A 22,733-nucleotide genomic window follows, 5' to 3' on the forward strand; every position below is an offset into this window, starting at 1 on the left:
AAACAGGGGAAAAAAATTAAAAAATACGAAAAAAAATCGGTGCCAGGGAAGCAGCAGCAAGGGTATGCAGCAGCACTGGGGGATGCGATGGGACTTGGTACGGCCTCACTACCGGCGGGGCACACACCCCTGAGGCGAGGGCAGACACAGCCCAGACTCATCCGTGCTTTAGGACCAAATAAAAAAAAATAAAAAAAAAAATCCCATTTTTAACCCAAACCCAACCCCGAGAGCTCGCCCCTCAGCGCCCGGGCGCGGCCCCTTTAAGCCCGCGCGGCACGGGAAGGGCGGGGCCCCTCCGGCCGCCCTCTCCCATTCGCCCAGCGTGCGCCGGGGCTGCCGCCCGCGCGGCGCCTTTAAGGGCTGGCCTACGTGGCAGCAGCAGCAGCAGCAGCAGCCGAGCGGCGCGGTGCGGCCGGGCCCGGCCCTCAGCTTCCCCCCCCCCTCAGCCCCGCTTCCCCCCCTCTGCCAGGCCGGGCCCCCAGGCGCGTAGCAACCGGCCCCTGCCCGCCTTCCTCCGCCGCCATGGGCCAGAACGACATCATGAGCACCGCCGAGGACTTCGCGGACCAGGTGGGGGGGGGGCCTTTGTGTGCGCCCTCAGGGAGAGGCCGGGCCCGGAGATGGCGGCCGGGGTGGGCCCTGTCCCCTCTGGGTTTCTGAGGCACGGCTGGGCCCTGGGGGGGGGGCTCCCTGAGGGGCTGGGGGCTTCGTGGTGAGGGGAGAGGGGAAAAAGGGCGTGAGCCCTGCTCGTCTCCTCGCCCACTGGCCGGGGGGCTGTGGTAAGGGGGTGGGGGGGCTGAGGGAGGCCAGGGTGGGGGGCAGAGAGGGGGGGAAAAAGGCCCGGCCCTTCCTGTGGGAAGCCCAGGCCTGAGGTGGAAGAGGCCTGCCAGCACCGGAGGGGTGTGCTTAAAATCGGGGCAAAAGGAGAGCAAACAAGCTGGGGCTGTTTTAGCTCTCTATGTGGTTATTTTGGTAGAGGCCGTTGTGGGTTTTGCTGTGAAACGAAAGCTTATAATGCATTATGGTTACGTATCAGAGCAGGAATATTGTGATTATAAGTAGTTCATCTGGTGATGGTGGTGTTAGAAAGATCTTCATTGTCATGGTGACTCATATCGTTGAAAACCGGAGGTAACATCTAATCATACTTTATCAAGTTCTTCAGAAGAACCGTATTCTGCCTGGTTTTGCCATTTCAACTCCTGAAGCAGAGCGAGTGGCATGATGCACAGCAACACTTGGCTCTGAGGGGGCTGTGCTGCCGCTGCACATTTCACTGGGAAAACCCGTTCGGTGCTTCCTGCCTGCTCCCAGGTGGGCGACTTGTTTTAGAGCCACAGCTTCTTGTGGCATGTGGTAGAAATCAATTGAAGGAGTGTCCTGATCACTTTTGTTGTCCTCTCTCACTTTAAATGAGAAACTAAGCTATCAATACAGTGTTCAAGTCACTTGCCAAAAAATACACTGTTTGTCCTGACCTTTTTATAACTCCCCTCTATTTATTCCTGTGTGACTATTTCTAGATGTCTCTAAAAACCCTTTTTTTCCATAGTAATGAAAGCTCTTTTGTCCAGCAAAATGCAGTTTGCTTCCTCATGAGATGAGTTTTAAGTGCACAAGTTTATTTGTGCTTGACCACATACTATTTAAAGATGTGTCTTTACCTTAGTCACAGAATTTGGGGTATTTGCATACACTTATTCATCAGATTGCAAAACAACTTCTATGGCTCTTCAAGCAACTAAGATACTCCTCAGATAATTCTGGCTCCAAATGGCAGCCTCCTTGCTCAATCAGATGCTTTCAGTGCTGTGTCTGTTGCTAAAACTCAGTATCGCACCAGTGTAGGAGTAGAGGGACTTACCAAACAATTACCCTTGGTATATATTGTGAAGTTAACCTTTAGCATCATGAAAATTTGGTTCACATCAGATAAAAAAACACTTAGAACATCTGGACTGAAGTAGAACTGGAACTCCCCTTGATGAAGTTGGAGGTGGTGAAGCTGGACAACTACTGTTACGTGACCTGAACGTGTTCTCGTTGGTCACCTTGCCTTCTCCATTCCTTGTGCTAGTATTCAAGACCTGAAAAGTCTTGCTTTCTGTAACATAAAAGCCCTGTGGGGAAATATATTAAGTCTCCCATGAGGTAGTAATGAGTGGCTATTAATCCACAGGTGAACTATCCAGTACAGTGAACTAGTGCACCAGGACCTGGCCTTACAGGGCAGCGAAGCGTGCCTGACAGCTGGCTGTGACTGACAGGGGTTGTTCTGCTTTTCCCAAAGCTATGTTCCACTTTCCTTCTCTCACACAAGCACTCACCTATCACCAGACTGGGAAGCTGAAGTGGTCGAGAGAATGTGAAGGTTAATTTGCTGTTGGTTCACTTCTCTCATTGTTCCGGTCAAATGGGCACCAGCCCTGGTGCAAGGGAATGGTTGGAGTACAGGACTGGGGGTGACACCAAGGTGGTGAGATCACTTGTGGTGAAAACTAGCCGGTAATTTAGCTGGGCTATAGCATCTGTTTGGAGCTTGCAGGTGCGCAGTAGGGCTGGGGAGCTGCTCTGCTCTCTGAGCTGCTGTTGGCAGTTCCTGAGGATTGCAGCGAAGGATGTTGTGGGGTGGTCTTGCAGGTTTGGGAGGAGGCAGCTTATTATATGTTAAAAGGGGTGGAAAAAGCTGCTAAGTTCTTTAAAAATGTGGGTGATGTACAGTGCAAAGAGATAATGATCTTGGTTCAGAATGATGCCCCACTACTTGCTTTGTGTTTTGTTTTTAAACACTCTCCCATAATGCCAGCTCAATATTATCAATTAAATATCTTCTATACCTAGAGGTTAGACACGTTATCTAGTGATCCTTGCTAAAATATTACATGTTAAGCTCTTCAGTGCAGTCATGATATCCCGCTGACATTATTGTACTGAAAATAGCTGTATCTAGGGCTGTAGTGGTTGTTTAAGTTAGAGAACTGGTTGTCTCTCTTCTGTAATCCCCATAAGAGGGAGCAAATCTCAAGCAACTTCTCTGATGTCTGTAATCTTTAGGAATGTGGGTGCCTGGTATTTCTGCCATTCTAAAAAAATGGCCAAAAATGCAATGAGACATTGAGTCTTTGTACTGCAGTGAAAGGATTGTAAGGGAAAAAACCAGATGCTGGGGGTTTTACTTAATTTTTCCAACATAAATGCTGGTGCATGTTGTTAAGCCAATTCTAACATCTCTGTATCCTATTTTGCAGATAACAGAAGGGAGAAGAAAACATTTCATTTCTAGCCTGACCTTTGTGTTTAATATTAAGGAACTGAATTTGGAAACTCTAGCTTAAAGTCATGTCAATACGTGGTCCTGAATCGTTATAAACCAAATACAGCTTATTCCTCTTAGGCTGGGAAAGACTCTTACCATGAAGAGCGATAGCGAAATGCAATATGTGACGAAGAAATCCCATTCTAAAGATTTGATTGAATAGTCTTTTGGAAAAGGGAATTTTTGTAAAGCATGATTTAGAAGTGAAAAGTGTTCTTGTGAGAAATCTTATTGCAATTAAAAACCTGATCGGGACTGTCAGAAATGTTCTGGGGAGTCAGAGCTCTCTTTTATTTCTTCTTGAAATAATCAGGAGAGCCTTGCTCTCAGTATTGAGGTTACACAGACAACTTGCAGGCATCAATTAGCGTGGTGTGATGGGTGCTGCTGTCCTTGTGGTCATTAGGTGGGTTCTCCTTAGGTGGAGATAGATAGATAGATATAGATATATAGAGATATATATATATAGGCTGGCAAAAGTAAAAATTAGCTCTTGGCCAGAGGATTTGAGCATCCTGCTCCACAGAACCACTGGTGTCTGCTAGCGCTCTGCTCTTCCAAGAGCAAAGCAATCCCTTAACCAAATAAAAGCTGGGTACTTCAAACAGAACCTTATCGGAGGCTCTAAACACACAAAGTTCTGCGGAAGAGTTTTCTGTGTATTTTAGCAGACAGCTGTTCATTACTATGATCATAATTTCACTGATTCAGGAACATACACGCATGAGGAAAAAGGCTTCTCTGTATGGACTTTGGCCCAGTCTTAACGACCAGAGAAGCTGTGGATGCCTCATGCCTGGAAGTGTTTAAAGCCAGGTTGGATGGGGCTTCGGGCAACCTGGTCTGGTGGGAGGTGGCCTTGCCCATGGCAGGGGGGTGGAATTATTTAATTTGTAAGGTCCCTTCCAACCCAAAGCATTCTGTGATTCTAATCTTCAGAGTACTTCTGAGTTTGGTAAGATCACGTTCATAAATGAAATCTGGAGGAAAAGGAGCTTGTGCATGCAGCCCTACCTCCCCAGTGCGTGTGTTTGTGTCCTGTTTAGAACACACCTAGGTGACAGTGAAATGTCCCAACTTGGGCAGTGTCTGTAGCTGCGCTGTGATGTGCACTTCCATCAAAATGGGCCGAGTTCCTTACAAATTCGGGACTGTTGTAGGTGGGATATTTTAGAAATTGTTAGAGTCGAAACAGGATCACTTCATCCTGTCTCTTTGGGTGGACCTCTTTTCTAGGTTTGAATATTTCAAGACTACTCTTCAAGAAAGATTCTGAGCAGAGGCTATTTAGGAATCCCTGGATCTTCTTGTGCATCTTTGTTTATTAAACTAAGAGGAGCATTTAAATCTATCTTTGCCCTCCTAATCCCATTAGAGGGGAAGTGGCAACGCAAAGCCCCTCTGGTGCATGTTAATGACTTGACCGCCAGTGCAGAACCAGCTGTTCTTCTTTCAGATAGTTTTACTTTGGTATTTTGTTACCTTTTCCTCTTGCGAGGAGGCAGTATGCGCCAAGAAGTGATGCAGAGCCCAGAACAGAATAAGCTGTGTGGTTACTTCACGTCATGAGTTTAACACGGTCGCCTCCGTCCATCTCCACGCTTCATTTTGGGCTTAAGTGCACCGCGCGTAGCAGGGCGTGCACTTTGAGTCCCATGGGTTAGTTGGGTATGTTTACTGGCTGCAGCTACCCGCTGCAGAGTTTCACGTATATGCTGCTTTTACCCCTGTGAATCACAACTGTAGGAAGTAGGCTCAAAGTGCAATGTTTCGAGCCAAACGTTGCTGATGATGTGTAGGGACTGAAGCAGCAGTTCTGATCCTGTCAGTTCAGTCCCACTTCCAGGGACCTCCTGTTTCTTTTCGGTTACACTGCCCTAAGCCTGAATTATTTGGGTGATTTAGTACCTAAATTCCTTAACCTCAAAAATCGTTTGGTGTCTATGTTCTTGTTATTGTGTAACCGTTTGCTTCCTCTCTTTCTGATCCCTGACCAGTGTCTTTTGGTCTTTTCTTGTTCACGCGGTCAGTTTCTGAAGCTGACTTGCTTTAAGCTTGCTGATGCTTAAAGGTTTTGACTTGTGTGTAGCTAAACAAAGGCAGCTACGTGAGTTATGGATGTCCAGAGCCGGTCTGTGTCCCGATAAGGTTGCTGAGCACTGCAGCTGCCGTAGGCCTCGGTCGTTCTGACTTGTCGCCAGCTGATTGGATGCTCACACATGTTTAATAGATGGCATTACATTCCCTCTGTAAGCCCTGAGAACAGGTAAATGTTAAATGCCTTTTTTGGCTCCTCACCTAGACTGTTGGCAGCCCCTTCCTTTCAGGAAAAGGGAAGTGGGTCATGTAAGCTGATCTCATCTTCAAAAGCCACAGAGATGAGGCTTGGAAGTAGATATCATCTGTAATGCTTGCTGCTTTTTTCTGGCTTTCTGCAGCAGTGTCTTTTTTTTTTACTTTTCCCTACAGATGCTCAGCCCCTGTCCTCTTGCATTTCCTCTCTGTCCTTCACCTGTCTAGACCAAAGTAGCCTGTTCCACATCTTGGCAGGGCAGACTATTACCTCTCTTACTTTTCTGTACTATTTCCAAACTATCTGTAGCATTCCTTGCCTCAAGCTGTCCAAACACAGTGAAGTAAGGGAGGAAAGAAAGCTGTAAAACGGGATACGTATCTCCTTCAGTGACAAAGATCACAAATTTTCTTCTGAGTCACTCATCCAACTCTTAACAGGGTTTTAAAAAGCCTGAAGTGGCAGCCCTGAGTCAGAGTACAGCTGCACTTAATATGCACTTGATTGACTTGAATCTTGACCCTTAGACTCTGCATGCATGCAGTGCAACTGGTGTGGTTTGTTCTGCTATTAACTGTTAAGCATGTTTGCCACGTTTTTTTTCTTGTGATAATCTTCAGTTACACAGTAAGCAAAGCTTTTCATTTGCATAGGATTTGAAACAGCCTTTAGTACTTGCTGATGACTGTGACAAGAAAACGCTTTCAGAAGTGGCTTTAGTGTCCCTTCCCTATACTCCTCTATATAGTGAACACTTTCAGAGCCACAAAAAAAAAAAAGCCCAGAAATAAGCTTGTTAGCTGTATTGTCTAACCCAAAGGACAGAAAGAATGAGTTATGAAAGAAAGTTTGTGGTGTTTCTGATGGTTTGTTTTGATGTTGTTCAGCCTTGTCTGGCAAATGCCTGTGCTCAAGTGGCTTTTCCCACCCCCCCTTTACATGTTGAAATATCTAATATCACAAAAACTGTATGAAACTGCGCTTTACAGCACAATGAACTCTGTGTGGGATAGTGGGGTTTTATTAACTGGCTGCAGATATCCCTCCTTTAGAATTAGGAGAAGCGAAGTCGGGCAGTGCTGCATGAAGGCTTGTAACGTGGGCATTTACTTCTACAAGTGTCAGCCTGCCTAAACTCCTGTTGTTGTTAGATGGTAGAACCCTGCTGTTTAACCTTCTAAAGTTTTAGATTAAATTCGTTTGTTGCTTAGTAGATTGCACTTGCCTACGCAGCAGCTCCCACTGGCTCTAAATGTGGCTTCCTGGTGATCTGGCTAAGCCAAAGCAGCGTGCGTGGTGGGCCACTCTGCGGCAACGCAAATCCTAGAGGGAGGGAGTTCCCGTTAAATAATAACCAGTGCCATTCAGGAGACTGGCAGAGTTGAGCACTTGCTATAATGCAGATCTGGTAGGTCTGCCTGTGCACCCCTCAGTCCTACAGGGTGTGCTAGTCCGGCCGCTACTTGGCAATGCTGTTTTTGTCCCTTTAGAGTTAGTGTAACCGCAGAGCGAGCTGACCGGTGAGTGCGGAGTGACAGTGTGGGGCAACCAGATGCAACTTGCACACCCAAGAACTAAGGCACAGCATTTGTTCTACAATGTAACTTCTTAACTACTGTATTGAATAGAATATGTAAATGCCTAATTTATTTCTGCACAGGAGGCTGTTTTTAATGAAAGTAGGAACTGTGTGTACACAAGGTGCAATTTCGTGTACCAGCTGCACTGAGCTAATAGCTGTTGCTCAAAAGTGAGGTTCTGCACACAGACACACGCCTTGCACTGGTGCTTTTAGGAGCTGCTGGAAGGAACTAGCTTGTCAGAAAGCTTATTAAAGTTTTTTAATCTTTGTAGAGTTAACCTTCTGTCAGCCTCACTCCCTGAATCAGTTTGTTACAGGGTGTTGAGTGCCTGAGCATGTGGGTGGGAGTAGGATTGCCCTTTCAGCTCCCGGCTATCTGACGGATCAGTTGAGCTGTAACATGAAACTGAGACAAACTAAAACCAAGGTCAGCCTTCATCTAGTAAGAGCTCCATCAAAACACAGTTCCTGTTACACAGAAAGGTGCTGCAGGATTCTGCTTTCCGAGTCCTTGTCCAATAAGCTCTCCAGGTAGAGCATGAAAACTGGCTTTCCCCACCTCTCCCACGTGTTCCTCAACTGGAACGGAGGAGAACTTCGTTAAATCCTTGTTTCTCTGTAGATGTTGTTGACCCTGCGTGCATGAGAGCTGGTGACCTCAGTCTGTGGAGTGCATGGATCTCTTCTGCCTTGAGTTCCCCCTTGCCCTCTGTCCTGCCTTCCCTGCTAACTGTGCTGCTCTGCCCCTGTAGTTCCTGAGGGTGACGAAGCAGTACCTCCCCCACGTGGCCCGCCTGTGCCTGATCAGCACCTTCCTGGAGGATGGCATCCGCATGTGGTTCCAGTGGAGTGAACAGAGGGATTACATTGATGGGACGTGGAACTGTGGCTATTTCCTGGCCTCCATCTTTGTGTTCATAAATCTCTTCGGACAGCTGAGTAAGTGGCTCTAAGGCTGTTAAGGTGGATGCCAGAGCACTCCAGTGTGTCTGCCACCCCTGGCTCATGTAAGCACTGTGAATCATGTAAGCACGGGATGCCTCACTGATTTCTCAATAGCCGTTGATAGCTTCGAACTGATAGCGCTATGTGGGCTGAATGAAAAGAACTCCTAATTGACCTGCCTCGGTCTCTCTTGGAAATAGCCCTTGAGAACTTCTGGTGACACCCTGAGTCAGAGATGCCGGGAGTCCATTAGGGCAGCCTGTTTTCAGTTCTGTACATACATATAAATACCCACAACCACTAAGTTCTCTAAATAAAATACTCATACTCTTTTTAAATGGGGCAGAGCTAAGACTTTCTCAGCCTGCTGTTTTTATGGTGATTAATCGCAATGGCAGAGTTTTCCCCTGCAATTGGTACGCTGCAGCCACAAGAGAGGTGTTTGTTTCAGAGCGAGTCAAAGCCCAGGAATCAAAATAATCCCAGTGTAAGTGCTAAGTGAAGTTAGAGTGTCAAAAATGGAGAGGTAAAATTGTACTAAGTCCCAAATCTATTGTTCTTGATTGTTCTGCAAACTTCGTATCTTGTGGCTGGGTTTAGCTTTTACTTTTGTATCTCTTGCGTAGAGAGACAGCTTAATTTAATGTAATTACCAGTCCTCATGCCCAAGTGGCAAGGGCGGTTAGTGGTTCTTGATGGAACACTTGAGGAAGGATCTAAAACAAAAGCTTTCAAGGAAAGGGAGTGCAGCATGTTTGCCCTAACAGTTTATCACTAATAAAATATTAAAAAAAAAAAAAAACACCACAAAACATCCCCCCATGATTAGTTGAGTTTCTTTCCAACTTCTTGTAATACTTTAACGCTGACAGCTACTCTACGGTGCTGTGTGCTAGGGACTACATTCAGTGTATGCTTACTCCTTGTGAAATAAGAGAGACTTCTGGAATTAAAAACTTTCTCAAACATGTACTAGAACTTCTCAGTTCCCAAACTGATTTGTGCCGGTGTGCCATTAAAATTTCCTGCCTGACTCTCTGTAGCACAGTTGAGAGAAATCTCATTCCGCTCAGTTCAAAACAAGTTACAATTCCTGCAGCATCTCTTCCTGTGCAAGCCAGAAGTGTAACTGTGTTCAATTTCCCCAACTCAGGCGGCTGTATCCTGGTGCTGAGTAGGAACTTTGTGCAATATGCCTGCTTTGGACTGTTTGGAATTATAGCGTTACAGGTAGGAGGCTTAAGTCTTCAGACCTTCTAAACCATGTCTTTCAAATCTTTTCTGTCTTAGCCCCGGTATGACCAGCATATTTAAATACCCAGTATTTCTTTCTGCCCTGGCCTAATGCCAGTCCTCAATGACATTGAGCTATTTTGCTGTTTCTGTTCTTCTGATGTGCCTGATAGATCCTCGGATGTAATTGCAGTTAGTCAGCTGGAGATGATGAGTCGCTATTTGACCTTGATGAATTTAGCAGAAGTAACTTGCAATTTACCTGTATGTCAGTAACATGCCAAACGTGGGGCTTATAGCTGTGTGCTGGAGGCCAAAGCCTGGGGACTCCTCTGAAAGCCTCTTCCTGTCCCCATCACAAAGAAGCCTGACTAAATAGAATACTTCCTGTCTAAAACAGATGCGTTTTTGTGGGGGCTGAAACACAAGGGAAATTCTGGCTTCTGTTCCCTGTTTTACACTGACTCATAGGACCATGCTGGTGTAACTTAGCTCGTTTCTTTCAGTATAATGTACTTGTAATTGACTTCTGCTATGGATAGTGAGGTTTGAGATTGTAACATTCTGAGCTTCATTACAACTTGCACAGTGTTGATTAACTTCTCCTGTTCTTTGCCTAGACTATTGCATATAGCATTCTATGGGACCTGAAGTTCTTGATGAGGTATGCCTACATCGTTTTTACAAAACAAAAGCTTTTATCTGTCATAGCCCCCCCCCTTACAGAGGGAAGTTATCTTTGTACAGAGTATTTACTAGAAAGTTTTGCCAATGATGCACTTATATTAAATATCAGAGCACCTTAAAAAAAGTACAGTGAGTTAAACCACAGACAGCAGGTTCAGTACTGTAGAAGGAAAAGACTAATCCTAACCCACTAAGATCTAAGTGCTTCTGCTACTTCTCTCCTTGATGAGAGCTCAGGAGCAGCTGTCTGGATTGGATCAGTGAGTTGCTGTTATTTCCTAAATGGTTAAAATAGCAACTGTGTTTATGTGTGACTGAAACCATTTTCTGAGGAAACTGAAATGTTTAGATATTGGAATGGTTTCTGGGATTTAAATCTCTATCACCTTTCTGCAGTAGAGGATGGGGCTACTGAAAATGAACTTCCTTGTCAAATCCCAAGTGGCTGTGTTACCTTTTTACCCCTCTCCTCTGAGGGGAGGGCAGGGGGCAGTGCAAGATCTGTACTCTGGGCTTACTACAACCCTGTAAATGTGTAACTTCTAGCAGTACCGCTGGTCTGTTTTCTCAAAGCAACCTCTGGACTAGTTTGGCACATATGGCTAAAGCAGAGGTACAGAATAACTTCAGTGCGACAAAATTCATGATGTAACAGATGCTAAGCAACTGTCTGAGCTGCGGGTGCCAGACTGCTCTGGCAGGCTGCATGTGTCTACACAGACTTGTGTAAACCAGCGTTGTGTACAGTGCTGCTGTTTCAGCTGTGAATTCTAATGCAGACAGTGCAAGGTACAGAGGAGGTCACTTCTCGCTAACATGCAGACTCTTACTGAGCTGAAATTGTCAGGTAGGACTAAGTGTGTAGTTTTTTTTAAAGCTATCATTTGAACTAATCTTCTATTTCTGTCTTTCCATAGGAACCTTGCCCTTGGGGGAGGCTTGCTGCTGCTTTTGGCTGAGTCACGCTCAGAGGGGAAGAGCATGTTCGCTGGTGTCCCCACCATGCGGGAAAGCTCTCCTAAACAGTACATGCAGCTTGGGGGCCGTGTGCTGCTGGTCCTCATGTTCATGACACTGCTGCATTTTGATATGAACTTCTTTTCTGTAAGTATCTTGAGTAGAAAAGCGTGGGTTAAGGAACTGAAATACAGTATCAACTCCCGGGTCGGCTGTAGGGCGTACTCATTGCTGCTCATTTGTCTTCTTTTTAGTTGAATTGATATCTTAAAAAGTTGTTAAATCATCTGACAACTTGTTCTGATGAACTTAACTGTTTACTGACAATCTGTTGTCTGTGTGTCCATTTAAGAACCACATGTAAGCTTATTTGGTTTGTTGGTGGGGTGTTTTTGGTGTTTTGTTGGTTTTTTACTTTTTTCTTCCTCCCTGCAGATTCTGCAGAACATTGTGGGCACCGCCCTGATTATCTTGGTGGCAATTGGCTTCAAGACTAAGCTGGCTGCCTTGACTCTAGTCATCTGGCTCTTCGGCATAAACATCTACTTCAATGCCTTCTGGACCATTCCAGCCTACAAGCCCATGCACGACTTCCTCAAATACGATTTCTTCCAGACCATGTCTGTAATTGGAGGGCTCCTCCTCGTGGTTGCACTGGGTCCTGGCGGAGTCTCCATGGATGAGAAAAAGAAAGAGTGGTAACAGGAGTAGCAACACTTTTGGGACATAACATATTAAGTCCAGAACTGATTCTCAAAATATGGATTCAAAGTATGGATTCAACAAAAACTGCCAGCATTCTACACATACATGTCCCCTTCCTATTAAAGGCACAGATGTTTTGAATTTGATTTACAGTGGCACCAGTAATACAATAGATAAAACCCTATTTCTTCAAGGAATGTTGCCTAGGCTTATCGTTCTAACTATAGATTTGGAACTAACCCAATGAACCTGCATTTTGCTGAGGCTTCACTGAGTTGCAATAGAACGGTTGCTGTCTCTAATGTCAGCAGTGTTTTAAAATTTGAAGTACTGTGAGCAGATAAATGACACAGCTGTGGTGTGCTGTTGGGTTTTAGCTATAACTGAAAAAGTGGATCCCCTTTCTCACCCTCATCAGAACTCTGTCTTGTGTATAAGGAGTTCCACTGCTGGTTATAGCATTGCTTATCAAGGTGGAAAGCAGCATCAAAAGAACTCACTCACTTCGCTGCTCAGAGGGCCTGTAACTCTATTTAAAAAAAAAAAAGCAGGGGGGGAGGTCTTTCCTGCACCCAAATAGATGGCAAAAAAGAAAACACTGAAAGTAGCTATATCCTCTCCTAGGTAAGGAAAGGGAGAGGGTTTCCTAACTTGTTACGGTTCTGTTCTTGAGGGGAATGAGGTGAAATTCTGTATTGCTTATGATATTTCAAGAAGGAAGGGGCAAGGTACTCCCAAAGAGAGCAAATGTTAGATTCTGATAAAATTCTGTGCCAAAAGAACTTGTTAATTCAGCATTCTTTCCCCAGAGTTGCCCCTTTCTGAATTTCCAAGAAAAGGAACTAAGTTATGCTGCAGGTTCCATAATAAAAGCTCCTTTCTGCTATTAAACCAGCTTCCATCCGTATGTGCTCCAAACTCATATCTGAATTGCAGGTTACTGGTGAAAGTGTCTCTAGAATCATGGAAATTCCCCTTTTCCCTGTACTCAGTACATGCAAAATGAGAGCAGTCAGTCTTCTAAACTATAGTCTTTGCTTCCTAGATTCACTTCTGTCAGTCTCAGCTGCAAAAGCCCAAGTTGACTGAACAGTGGAAGAGCTGGGATGTTGAAGTGAGTGAAACTCTTCTCTCTGACATCTTGGACCACACTTGAGATGTGCAGGGAAGGAGTGTGGAAGGCAGCTGTGTGCTGCATACAGTCCCAGTTCTCAGCACTGTATTACAAACAGTTATAGCTGAAGAATGCAAGCGCAAAGCCTGTGCAGTGAATAAGCAGTCAGGGATGTAACTTGCATATTCAGAGGAAGGAACTCCTCAGCTTAATAGCGAGGAGAGGGGAAGGTCCTGTTTTCACCTCTCAGTGCCACAGCCTCTGTGCCATGAACACGTTTAGTTAGTGCTGCTCAGAGGAGGTGTTTTGTCCTCTGCTGTAAACTAGGTGAACCTGTCTCACGAGATCATGAGAGCATTCTAGACTTCTAGCAAGCACGAGCCCTACCAACTTGCTAACGCTACATGGATTTCTTGCACTGTTGTATCCCTTTGAGAAGGCTGCTCAACTATTTGTTCAAAAAGTAATTCAGCTGAAGTTCTCCAGCAGGAACTATTTACCAGGGTTTCCTGGCAAGGACGTTAGCCTGGACAGTTCTGTTAAATGGTTGCTTTTTAGGTGAGAAAACTAGGCTGAGGACTGATGGCAAATAGAAGAGCACTGCCTAATGTTAAACTAGTGATTTCATCTTCAAGGGAAAAGTAGCCCATGTAATAGTGAGATGTGCTGCTGCTGCTGAAGAAAACTGATCAGTATGCAGGGTAGATGAGAGGAAGCCTGCATTTACCTTCTGGTCACTCTGAAGGCTTTCTTCTAAACAGATTTTGCAGGAGAGGTTTTTGCCTCGAGTGTTAATTGTGCCTGTCTCTTCATAGCAAACCAAACTGTTCCTTTCAATTCCTGATGTTCAGCACAGGATGTTCTTGCTCAACTTCACTGCAGGTCCTCTGTCTTAGACATCAAGGCAGCCATTCTCAGATATCTTAACTGCTGTTGATGTTCATAGTATTTATAAATTGAATGGTAGAAAACAATTTCTGTACGTAGCCCTTAGTTAGCTTCCTCAGCTTGTTCTTTGTGTCCCGTCTAACTAAGGAGCTGGATGATGGACTATCTGAAATATGAACCAGTTTCCTCTGTCTGTGAAAATAAGAGTTCCCTTTCCAACAAAAGACCCCAGAGAAGGGAATTGATACTGTCCCTTGCAGCAGAAATATTTTAGTACTAAGGGGGCACAGTTAGGCGGAGGGCATTATAACGTATTTCTAAGCAGCGCAACATCTGGACTTACTGTGAGTCCTGGTGTAGAAGATTCTGGTTTCTTACATACACTGCTGTATTTGTGCATCTCCCAGAAATACAGTGACCTCCCCCAGTAGCTGAGAAACAGGATGTCAGCTATCAATTGGCTCTGTAAAATGTTCTGGAATTAATTCTGAATATATTTTTGCTTTCTATGTGGAAAAAAAAAGTATAAATTCTCATTTTATGCTGTATTTTGTACCTTAGTTGTGTTTGAAAATGTTTTGATTTTTTTTGAAACAATCAAAATAAAAACAATGGCATCTTTGTATCCACTTAGAGTGTATGACTGGTGACACTTAAGCTATCTGAAAATGCTGGTTAGCAGCCTTGCGTGCTTTTCTCCCATCTACTGGAAGTTATCCTTTCATAAAGAGGTCCAAGCAGTGGTCTGCTTGCACTCTACTGTAGTAATAATTCTTGGTTTGGTAGCAGGGGATGGCTAGCGATGGTTAGAATGTAACGTAATTCCACCCCACTATTTCTCCCTGTTGTATCGGTTAACTGGAATGGGCAGCAAGGTGTAAGGGCAAACACTTCAGTCTTCTGCACCCTCTGGAATTGTTACACAAGAGGCTTCAAGCCACAGTTTTTATCATTAAAGTTTATTTGCCATTGGTTGCTTTCCTGAAGTTCTTGGGTTTCTGATGACAACGCTTGAATTTTTTCCTTGAAGGGCCTGACTGTTTCTGTAGAGAGAAGAAGTTGATCGTTTTTTTTCTAAACATTAAACCCAGACGTCTGCAACATAGCTTAGAGAGAAATCAGGTGTGCTCCTTGAACAAGCACAGTCTGAGTCCCTGTGAACACAGGGCTAGCCAGGATGGTTTATGGCCATATTCTGCAAGTTAGCATCCCTGACAGGCAAAGTCCATTAAAGTGACACTCTCCCCACAGAAATGAGCCTATCCTTCCCCCAGCCTGAGCTTCCCAGCTTGATACCATTACAAGGGCTCCAGCACCTCTCTCAGGGTTCCCTTAGAGCCTTTATCCATCTTACGTGACTTCTTTCTGCCTCCCACACTGAAGGATCAGGGTATGTTGCCCTGTAAGCACACCCAAAGGCAAGATGTGGCCAGCTCCTCAAAGGAGGCAGAAAAAGTTTTGAAATCACCCTGTGATTTCAAAAGCATTTAGATAGCGTGCGTGTGTGTGGAAAGGAAGATTACAGGACCCACTTCAGTCTCCCTGTTGCGACTGTGCAGCAGGATTCAATCACAGATGAGATATTTATGCAGGCAGTAACATCCCCATTTAGAGCAGGCAGGATAAACATTTCCTGCTAGTAATTCACACCTCAGAACGCAAGCCAGTGGCTGGCACTCAGGGAAAGTATTCTCCCAAATAGCTTTACACCTTCTGCTGGTTCTTAGACAGGAATAGCTCAGACAGACACCTACAGGACAGAATGCCTGTTCACACTCCCCAACTGCGGCACACAGCAAAGTGACTCCCACCTTTCCCCTCTTGCCAGCTGCTCTGTTCACATCCGTTCTTCCACCATCCTCACCGTTCACAACACCGTTCTCCCCAGTCAGCTTGGCCTCATCTTCTTTGCTGTCTATTGCAAAGTCATCGCTGGCCTCTGTGTTTTGTGGAGCTGCTGGGCTTTTTTCAGGGAAGAGCTCAGCTAAAATACAAAGATTTAGGTTGGGATCAGTTCCTTGTGCACGTAGGCTCTGCCTACCCCTAGCTTTACTTTCAGCACATCTCAAAGGTGATTTGACAAGCTGATTCCAGCCTCCAAGGATTAACCCCTGTCATTTATGTGTCACTACTGAAATACTTCAGAAATAAACACACTGATGTTCTATTAGGAACGAGCTTAGAGCTCTCACTAGCCCGTTTCTTGAAACTGGGCCACACAGGCAGTTTTGGGGTCTTACAGCTCTGCTCTCCTATGGCAAGGCAGCATCTTCCAGCCATAAGTCAGTGGGACATCCTTACCAACTCCTGCCAGGCTGCAGGAGACTTGCTGAAAAACATGGCAAGCAGAGAGACCTAAAGCAAAGCCCAGCAGATCTTGTATCCCTCCCCTCGCACCTTATGTGACCAGCTCTGGTATTACTTGGTGAGAACCACTGTTTCATGTTCAGTGGTGGCAAGCTTTTCTCAAACCTAAGACCCCCAAACTGGATGAAAGTCACGTCTCCAGAAGACAGGAGCAGAATAAAGGTGTGAGAAGATGAGCTGGCAAGCTCCCTTTAGGACATAGGTGGTACCGATGTTCTTACTCACGTGGGTACAGATCACTCATGCTGTCATCCGTCTCCTCTCCATCCTCATCTGTCCCCTCTCCATCCTCATCTGTCCTGGGAGACTTTGGCTCCCAGAATTCTTCCTCTCTCTGAGGCTGCCTGCTCCCGTTCATTTGGTCGTCAGGGTGCTGCCTCCGTTGCTGCTTCTGTCGCAAGCAGGCAGGGACATATTCCACCCCTTTCTTCTGGCACTCCTCGTCTAATGGTGCAAGGGATTGAGCAGCACTTAGCAAGGCTACCCAGCCACCTGCGTCCTGTTTATTTCCAGCTCCACTTTTTGTTATTAAAAACAACTCAAAAGTAAGTTAAGCTCCAGCTCTAAGACACATTCATACAATTGACAGTGATACCATGGAGCATTAAAGATGGGAAAGATGTTAACACAGAGTCTCTGCTGGACATGTGCACCCCCACTCCGGGGGGAATCTTTAGAACCACTCCTTTCAAGTAAAGATGTTTCAAAGTATTGGTAAAGAGACCAACTGCTCCCTACAGCTGGGCTCTTCTTTCCCAGCTGAGGAGCGCCTGCAGTAAATTACCGTCAATCTAGACAAAATTTACACCCTCTCTTCACAGAGAGCTACTGGAATCTTACCAGCTCAAGGAAACAAGTAGCTTTTCTGAAGATGGAGTCAGCCAACTTACATGCTTTCAGGGCCCTCTGATAGCGTTTCCCTTGGACGTGACAGAGCACGTGCTCTGGAAACTTGTTGATGTGTCTGAGGGTGAGCTTGCAGAACAGCTGATGTCTGAGAGAAAGAAGCAAGGAACAAAGGAAGGAATACTTTAAAAAGACTTTCCCAGCTTCCCAAAAATTAAAAATGCTCGAGACCTTCCTAAAGCTCAGCCACTTGGTCTGAGACTGAAGAAAGCGCGACGCATAACATGCAAGAAGAAGAATACGCACAGGTTCTTTGTGCTGGGCACTATGTGGGGCTCAAACTTCTCATAGTCAAACTCCCCGGCGGTCCTCGCCAGCCGCCGGTACTTCTTGCCGTCAGTGTACGCCTGCAGCTCCGCCAGCCGGCACGGCAGCTCGTGGCCGGTCAGCCTGCACCTCACCTGGCGGAAAGCAAGGGCTGGTCAGGGCAGCTCCGCAGGGCTGGGGAGAGGAGAAAACTCCAGCTCCTGCCGGTCCTCGCCCCCATACCTCATCTCTCCCCCTCTCACCCCGCGGCAGAAACCCCTGAGGCCGCAGCCAGGCTCCGGGCCCCTCACCGCCCTGCTGCCCCCTCACGACCCCCTTCTCCTCCTCACCACCACCCCCTGGCCCTCGGGGTCCTGCCCTGCCCACCTTGCCCGGCGCGGCCACGCCGAGCAGCGGGTGCTGCCTCAGGAACAGCCGCACCTCCTCCGGCACCTCCGCCATGGCCGCGCCGCCACAGAGAGGCGCTGCCAAGCGGGAGCCCGCTTCTCTTCCGGGGCCGGCCAAGCCGGGGGAGGAGGTGGCTCCCATTACAGAGCGGGGGGGACGAGGACGGGCCGGGCCGGAGGCGGCGCCGCCATGGCGGCGGGAGGGGTGCTGCTGCGAGCCGGGCGGCGGCTGCTGGGGGAGCGGCGGGCACCGGTGGGCGGCCGGGAGGGTGCTGAGGGGAACGGGGGGAGCGGGGAGGGCCTCCGGGGGGCGCTGAGGGGAGTCCTGAGGGCCCGGGGGAGTAATGAGGGGAACGGGGGGGAGGGGTCGCTGAGGGGAACGGGGAGGGTCCGGGGGGCGCTGAGGGGAGCCTGGGGGGGTCGCTGAGGGGAACGGGGAGGGCGCTGAGGGGAGCCGGGGGGAACCGCGAGGGTTGTTGAGGGGAGCCGAGTGGGTGCTGAGAGGAACGGGGAGGGCCCGGGGGGTCTCTGAGGGGAGCCTGGGGGGTCGCTGAGGGGAACGGGGAGGGCGCTGAAGGGAGCCGGGGGGTCTCTGAGGGGAGCCCAGGGGCGCCGAGAGGAGCCGGACCGGGCAAGGCGAGGCCCGGCCCCGGCGGTGCTTGGTGCTGTACGGACCCCGCCGCCCTTCTGGTGGTCGGTGGGTGGGTGGGTGGCCCCCGGTGCGACCCCCGGTGTGGGGACGGGCTCCGCGGCACGGGGCGAAGTGGGGTAAAAGGCTGGAATCGACTGCAAAACGCTGGGCTGTGAGGCTGTCCTTGTGCCATTTGAGCATGGCAGCATGTATGTAAAAAACAAACCACGACGCCGTCTGTGTACGTTTGCTGATGGCACAGATGGGAAGGGAACCATCACTTATTTTGCTCTGTTACTGAAATATTTATTTTCTTTTTAACGTGTAACTGTAGTGTTCCACTGGCTGTTGCTCAAATAGCAAACCAAATCCCCTGCTGTCATTGGGACAACTGGTATCATCTAGATATAACATTTCCAAAGTAGAAATGCTACCATGGATCTTTTTTATTTCATGTAGGTATCAAATTGCTTGATCAGAAGAACATTTTTTGGATATACTCTGACTAAAGCGGGTTCCAGTCAGATTCGACAAACTAAAGGTAAGGAGGGATTTGTTTGGGACTCTGTCATTTTTCAGCCTGATATCAAGAGGTGACATTTCCTCAGGAATTTAGTATCTCTTCTCCTGTACATGTCTAATTCCTCATTCTGGCTTTCTTCAGATGTTTGCTTGAGGTTCACCAGGCCACGTAGTTCTACAACAGCTGCTGATGCATCTGGAGAGGACGTCATACTCAAATGGGGCCTTCTCCTTGTGCCTCTGACTACATTCTGTCTTGGTACATGGCAGGTACAAATAAACGTTTCATTTTTTCAAGAATTAAGCACTTTAGGTCTGTCAGGATTTTCCATCTTTGACTGTTTAATCAAGTTCAAACCATAGGCAGGATAAAGATTTGCTGATATTTTACTTTCCTGTTTTCTGAATGTCTACTAGTGAGGTTAATGTAAGTCTTTAAAAGAGCGATTCATGTTTTTCACACTTCCAGTATAAGTATTTCCCCCAAATGAAGACAGTAGCCTCCATTTTCATATCTCAAATTATGCTGTTTCAGGTCAGGTCTGAGGAGAAAATTATGACAAAGAAACAGATTTGAAAGCTTGCTGGGGTCATTACATTGCTCTGTTCTGCCAATGGGAGTTACTTTTGTATTTATGTACTTTCAGGTTCAGCGGCGAAAATGGAAATTAGATTTGATTGCACAGCTGGCATCAAGAATTTCATCAGAGCCCATCCCTCTGACATTAGAGTAAGGAAGCCAAGATAGTTTATTATCTACCAAGCACTGACAGCGTGCTGGGGACATCAGATAAGGTCTCTGCACTGATGGGTTCATGCTAAACTAAACTGCATGAAAACGAAGGAATGCAGTGGGAATTGGGATGTGCAAGCAAATGAGAAAGACAGGCAACATGTTCATTCTCTTATTTTAGATAACAGAGTAAGTGAACTCTTCCTTATGGGATACTCTAAAGCCGTGTTAAAAGGTTGAATCACTGGGAGAATGTGGTATGTAATTCAGGCTGAAGAAGGAGGGCTTGGTAGCTGGTGCCTGTGATGTTCCAGAGCAGGGATTAATCCTGCAGGAAGGATTCTTAGATCAATAGCAGGCCCTTCCCCACGGGTGGAGCGGTTATGTTAGACATGAGAGAATTTTTGGGTCACTTGGCCATATAGCATAACAGTCAAAATAGTTCAGTTGTTCAATTTCATGGCCTGGGATGGGAAAGAAGCTCTCCCTGTTGGCTTGATGTACATGTAGTATATCCACCTGCTGATCAGCTGTGTGTGTCATTGAAGTGGTATTGGGTTACAGATCCCACGGAAGAGAACTGCTCTTTGGATACTCATGATCATCTTGATTTGATTCACTGTGATAGTAATAAAATAGTCAGCTGCTTATTCCATGAGGCGTCTGTCTTCTAATTGGCAGCTGGTCCTAGGGGTAAAATCCCCAAAATGTGCTTTGCCTATCACAGCTGTGATTTTGTTTTTATCTCGTTCTGCGCAGCCCTATGGAGTTGAAGGAATTAGAGTACAGGCCTGTAAAGGTCCGAGGGCATTTTGACCACTCCAAGGAGCTCTATATTTTGCCACGATCACTTGTGGACCCTGAGCGAGAAGCCAGAGAAGCCAGGCAGCTGACATCCCACCCAGAAAATGGAGCAAATGTCATTACTCCTTTCTACTGCACAGAACTAGGGTAAGTTAAGCAGTGGTTCTTGTGAACAACTCGTTTCTGTTTTGAAAAGCTGAATCGTAGAATCATCACCTTTCTTAAATACCTCTGGGGATGGGGACTCCATCACTTCCCTGGGCAGCCTGTTCCAATGCTCGATCACCCTCTCCATGAAGAAATTCTTCCTAACATCCCCTCTAAACTTCCCCTGGTGCAATTTGAGACTGTTTTCTTGTGTCTTATCACTTGTCACCTGAGAAAAGAGACTGACACCCTCATTGCTGCAATGTCCTTTCAGGTAGTTGCAGAGAGTGATGTTAGTGACTGGATTTATATAAAGTTCTCCCTCTCCCTTAAAAGGCATGCCTCTCAGTCTGTTAGATGCTTGAGGCTCGATTCCAGATTGTATTTAAATTCCCTTGGAATCCCTCAGATGTTTCTTTCTTTGGTACTTAGTTGTAGACAGCAGCAAGAATGAATTTGCTTTAATTCTCTAGGGTCACGATTTTAGTCAACCGAGGATTTGTGCCCAAAAAGAAGTTGAAGCCAGAGACCAGGCTGAAGGGACAGGTAAGAGTGATACAGGGAAGTCTTGCATGACACCTTCTACTCCCCACTGTATAGCACAACCTGCTGATTTATGACCAGACCCCAGTCACCAGAAAAGTGACTTTTCTACCAGGACCTAGCATGCTGAAACGTGAAATAACTCTTGAAAGATTCCTTTTTTCTCCCCTGCACTTTTCTTCAGATTGAAGATGAAATTGATCTCACTGGGGTAGTGAGGTTATCAGAAACCCGGAAACCTTTTGTGCCTGAAAATAACATTGAGAAGAACCGCTGGCACTACCGTGACCTGGAGGCTATGGCAAAAGTGACCGGTGCTGAGCCCATCTTTATTGACGCAGATTTCAGTAAGTCACGGAGGAACCCAACCCCATGTCCAATTTACACCAGTCTCCCCCTTTTCGGTTCAGGCAGATATTTCCCCAAGGCATTTCCAGAGGTATTGCACCTTCCCAGGTTACTGTTTTGAAGGTGGTAGCCAGCCAGCACAGGTGAGCAGCAGCACCCTCTGAGGAGAAGCGGTTGCAGGCCCCAGTTGAAAGGAGGTGGTGGTTGATGCCCTGAGACAAGCAGCCACGTGCTCGGGGGCCGAGTGCCTCACAGCTCGGGCTTTGCTGGGACCTTGGGAGCACCAGGGCTGGAGGAAGTAGGGTATCCGTGTGACTTACCACTCTGAGTTTCTCACAGCAAGGGCCGCTCTACACCACGCAAACTAAAGATCTGACCCGTGCGCTCTTACACCTACAGAAAGCACAGTCCCAGGGGGACCCATTGGAGGCCAGACAAGAGTGAGCCTAAGAAACGAACACATGCAGTACATCGTTACTTGGTAAGTTACTCAGCCAGCAGTTTGACCTTTTCTTAATGTAAAGCTTTCAACTGCTTTCTGTTGAAAGCAAGGGAGTAATTTTTGTTTGGTGTTCTTGCTTCTGCATCAGTGAAGCTGGGTGAGCCCTTCAGCTGCAAACCTAGATTTAACCTAAGTAATATTTGCAAGGTGGTTTGAAGTGACTGCTCTTTATTGAACTGCAGCTGACTTTTAGGGAGGTGTCATCAATCTTCAAAATACAGTGTGTGTTTTTTATTTTGTCACAGGTACGGGTTATGTGCTGCAACTTCATTCTTGTGGTACAGAAAATTTATACAAAAAATACCTCTCTGAGGGGAAGGGCTAACTACTACTCCCCTGTACTACAGTCAAAACCAGACTTTTACAGAAGACTGCAGCCTGATCAGTCCTGAAGAAGCCAATCTCAGGACACCATGTTCAGTAAGCTTGTGCAGCTATCAAGCTACAAATAGCCTTTAAGCAGCTGATGCAAGTTCTGTGCTCCTACCACCATGATTCTGGCTGCAGATCAGAAACATTGAACTTCAGACTTGGAAGTGGCTGTTGAGTCTCCTGCTTGAATCAGCTTTCTAGAAATCTCAAGGATTTACTTTTCTATTGGGGTTGGGCAGTGGTTGGTCACAAGCTACAAAACTTTCTTCTCCACTGCCATATTTGCCATGTTCAGTGCAAACAAATGATGGCAAGGGATTTTATAATTTCTTTGTTTATGCTTTCTTTGCACTGAGTAGTCATGGATGAAGTCAGAACTGATGCACTGCAGCTGCATCAGTATAAATAAAAGGGCCTACAGGTGTTTCTCTTTTGACTTGCATTGTGTACCTTACATCTTAACAGCACCAGGAACGTGAGAG

The 22,733-nt window shown here is 46.6% G+C and overlaps 3 protein-coding genes across 3 annotated transcripts; 2 read left to right on the forward strand and 1 right to left on the reverse strand.

Moving 5' to 3' along the window:
* Positions 1 to 236: 236 nt before the first annotated feature.
* On the forward strand, positions 237 to 14,352 carry SURF4 (surfeit 4). The gene is made up of 6 exons (XM_035555232.1): positions 237 to 573; positions 7,947 to 8,133; positions 9,293 to 9,369; positions 9,993 to 10,036; positions 10,977 to 11,163; positions 11,452 to 14,352. The coding sequence occupies exons 1-6, from the start codon at positions 526 to 528 to the stop codon at positions 11,716 to 11,718; spliced, it is 810 nt and encodes a 269-aa protein (XP_035411125.1). The 5' UTR covers positions 237 to 525; the 3' UTR covers positions 11,719 to 14,352.
* A 314-nt stretch (positions 14,353 to 14,666) lies between these two features.
* Positions 14,667 to 17,763, reverse strand: SURF2 (surfeit 2). The gene is made up of 6 exons (XM_035555233.2): positions 17,630 to 17,763; positions 17,243 to 17,397; positions 16,981 to 17,084; positions 16,316 to 16,534; positions 15,535 to 15,707; positions 14,667 to 14,766 (listed from the first exon to the last, which is right to left on the reverse strand). The coding sequence occupies exons 1-6, from the start codon at positions 17,702 to 17,704 to the stop codon at positions 14,683 to 14,685; spliced, it is 810 nt and encodes a 269-aa protein (XP_035411126.1). The 5' UTR covers positions 17,705 to 17,763; the 3' UTR covers positions 14,667 to 14,682.
* An 11-nt stretch (positions 17,764 to 17,774) lies between these two features.
* LOC118252202 (surfeit locus protein 1) lies at positions 17,775 to 22,687 on the forward strand. The gene is made up of 9 exons (XM_035555231.2): positions 17,775 to 17,902; positions 18,740 to 18,821; positions 18,945 to 19,072; positions 19,450 to 19,532; positions 20,295 to 20,486; positions 20,960 to 21,032; positions 21,214 to 21,376; positions 21,777 to 21,858; positions 22,125 to 22,687. Exons 1-9 carry the CDS (start codon positions 17,840 to 17,842, stop codon positions 22,189 to 22,191), a joined length of 933 nt encoding a protein of 310 aa, XP_035411124.1. The 5' UTR covers positions 17,775 to 17,839; the 3' UTR covers positions 22,192 to 22,687.
* The last annotated feature ends 46 nt before the right edge of the window (positions 22,688 to 22,733 follow it).

Source organism: Cygnus atratus, chromosome 19, assembly GCF_013377495.2.
Source record: "Cygnus atratus isolate AKBS03 ecotype Queensland, Australia chromosome 19, CAtr_DNAZoo_HiC_assembly, whole genome shotgun sequence".
NCBI classification, from domain to species: domain Eukaryota; kingdom Metazoa; phylum Chordata; class Aves; order Anseriformes; family Anatidae; genus Cygnus; species Cygnus atratus.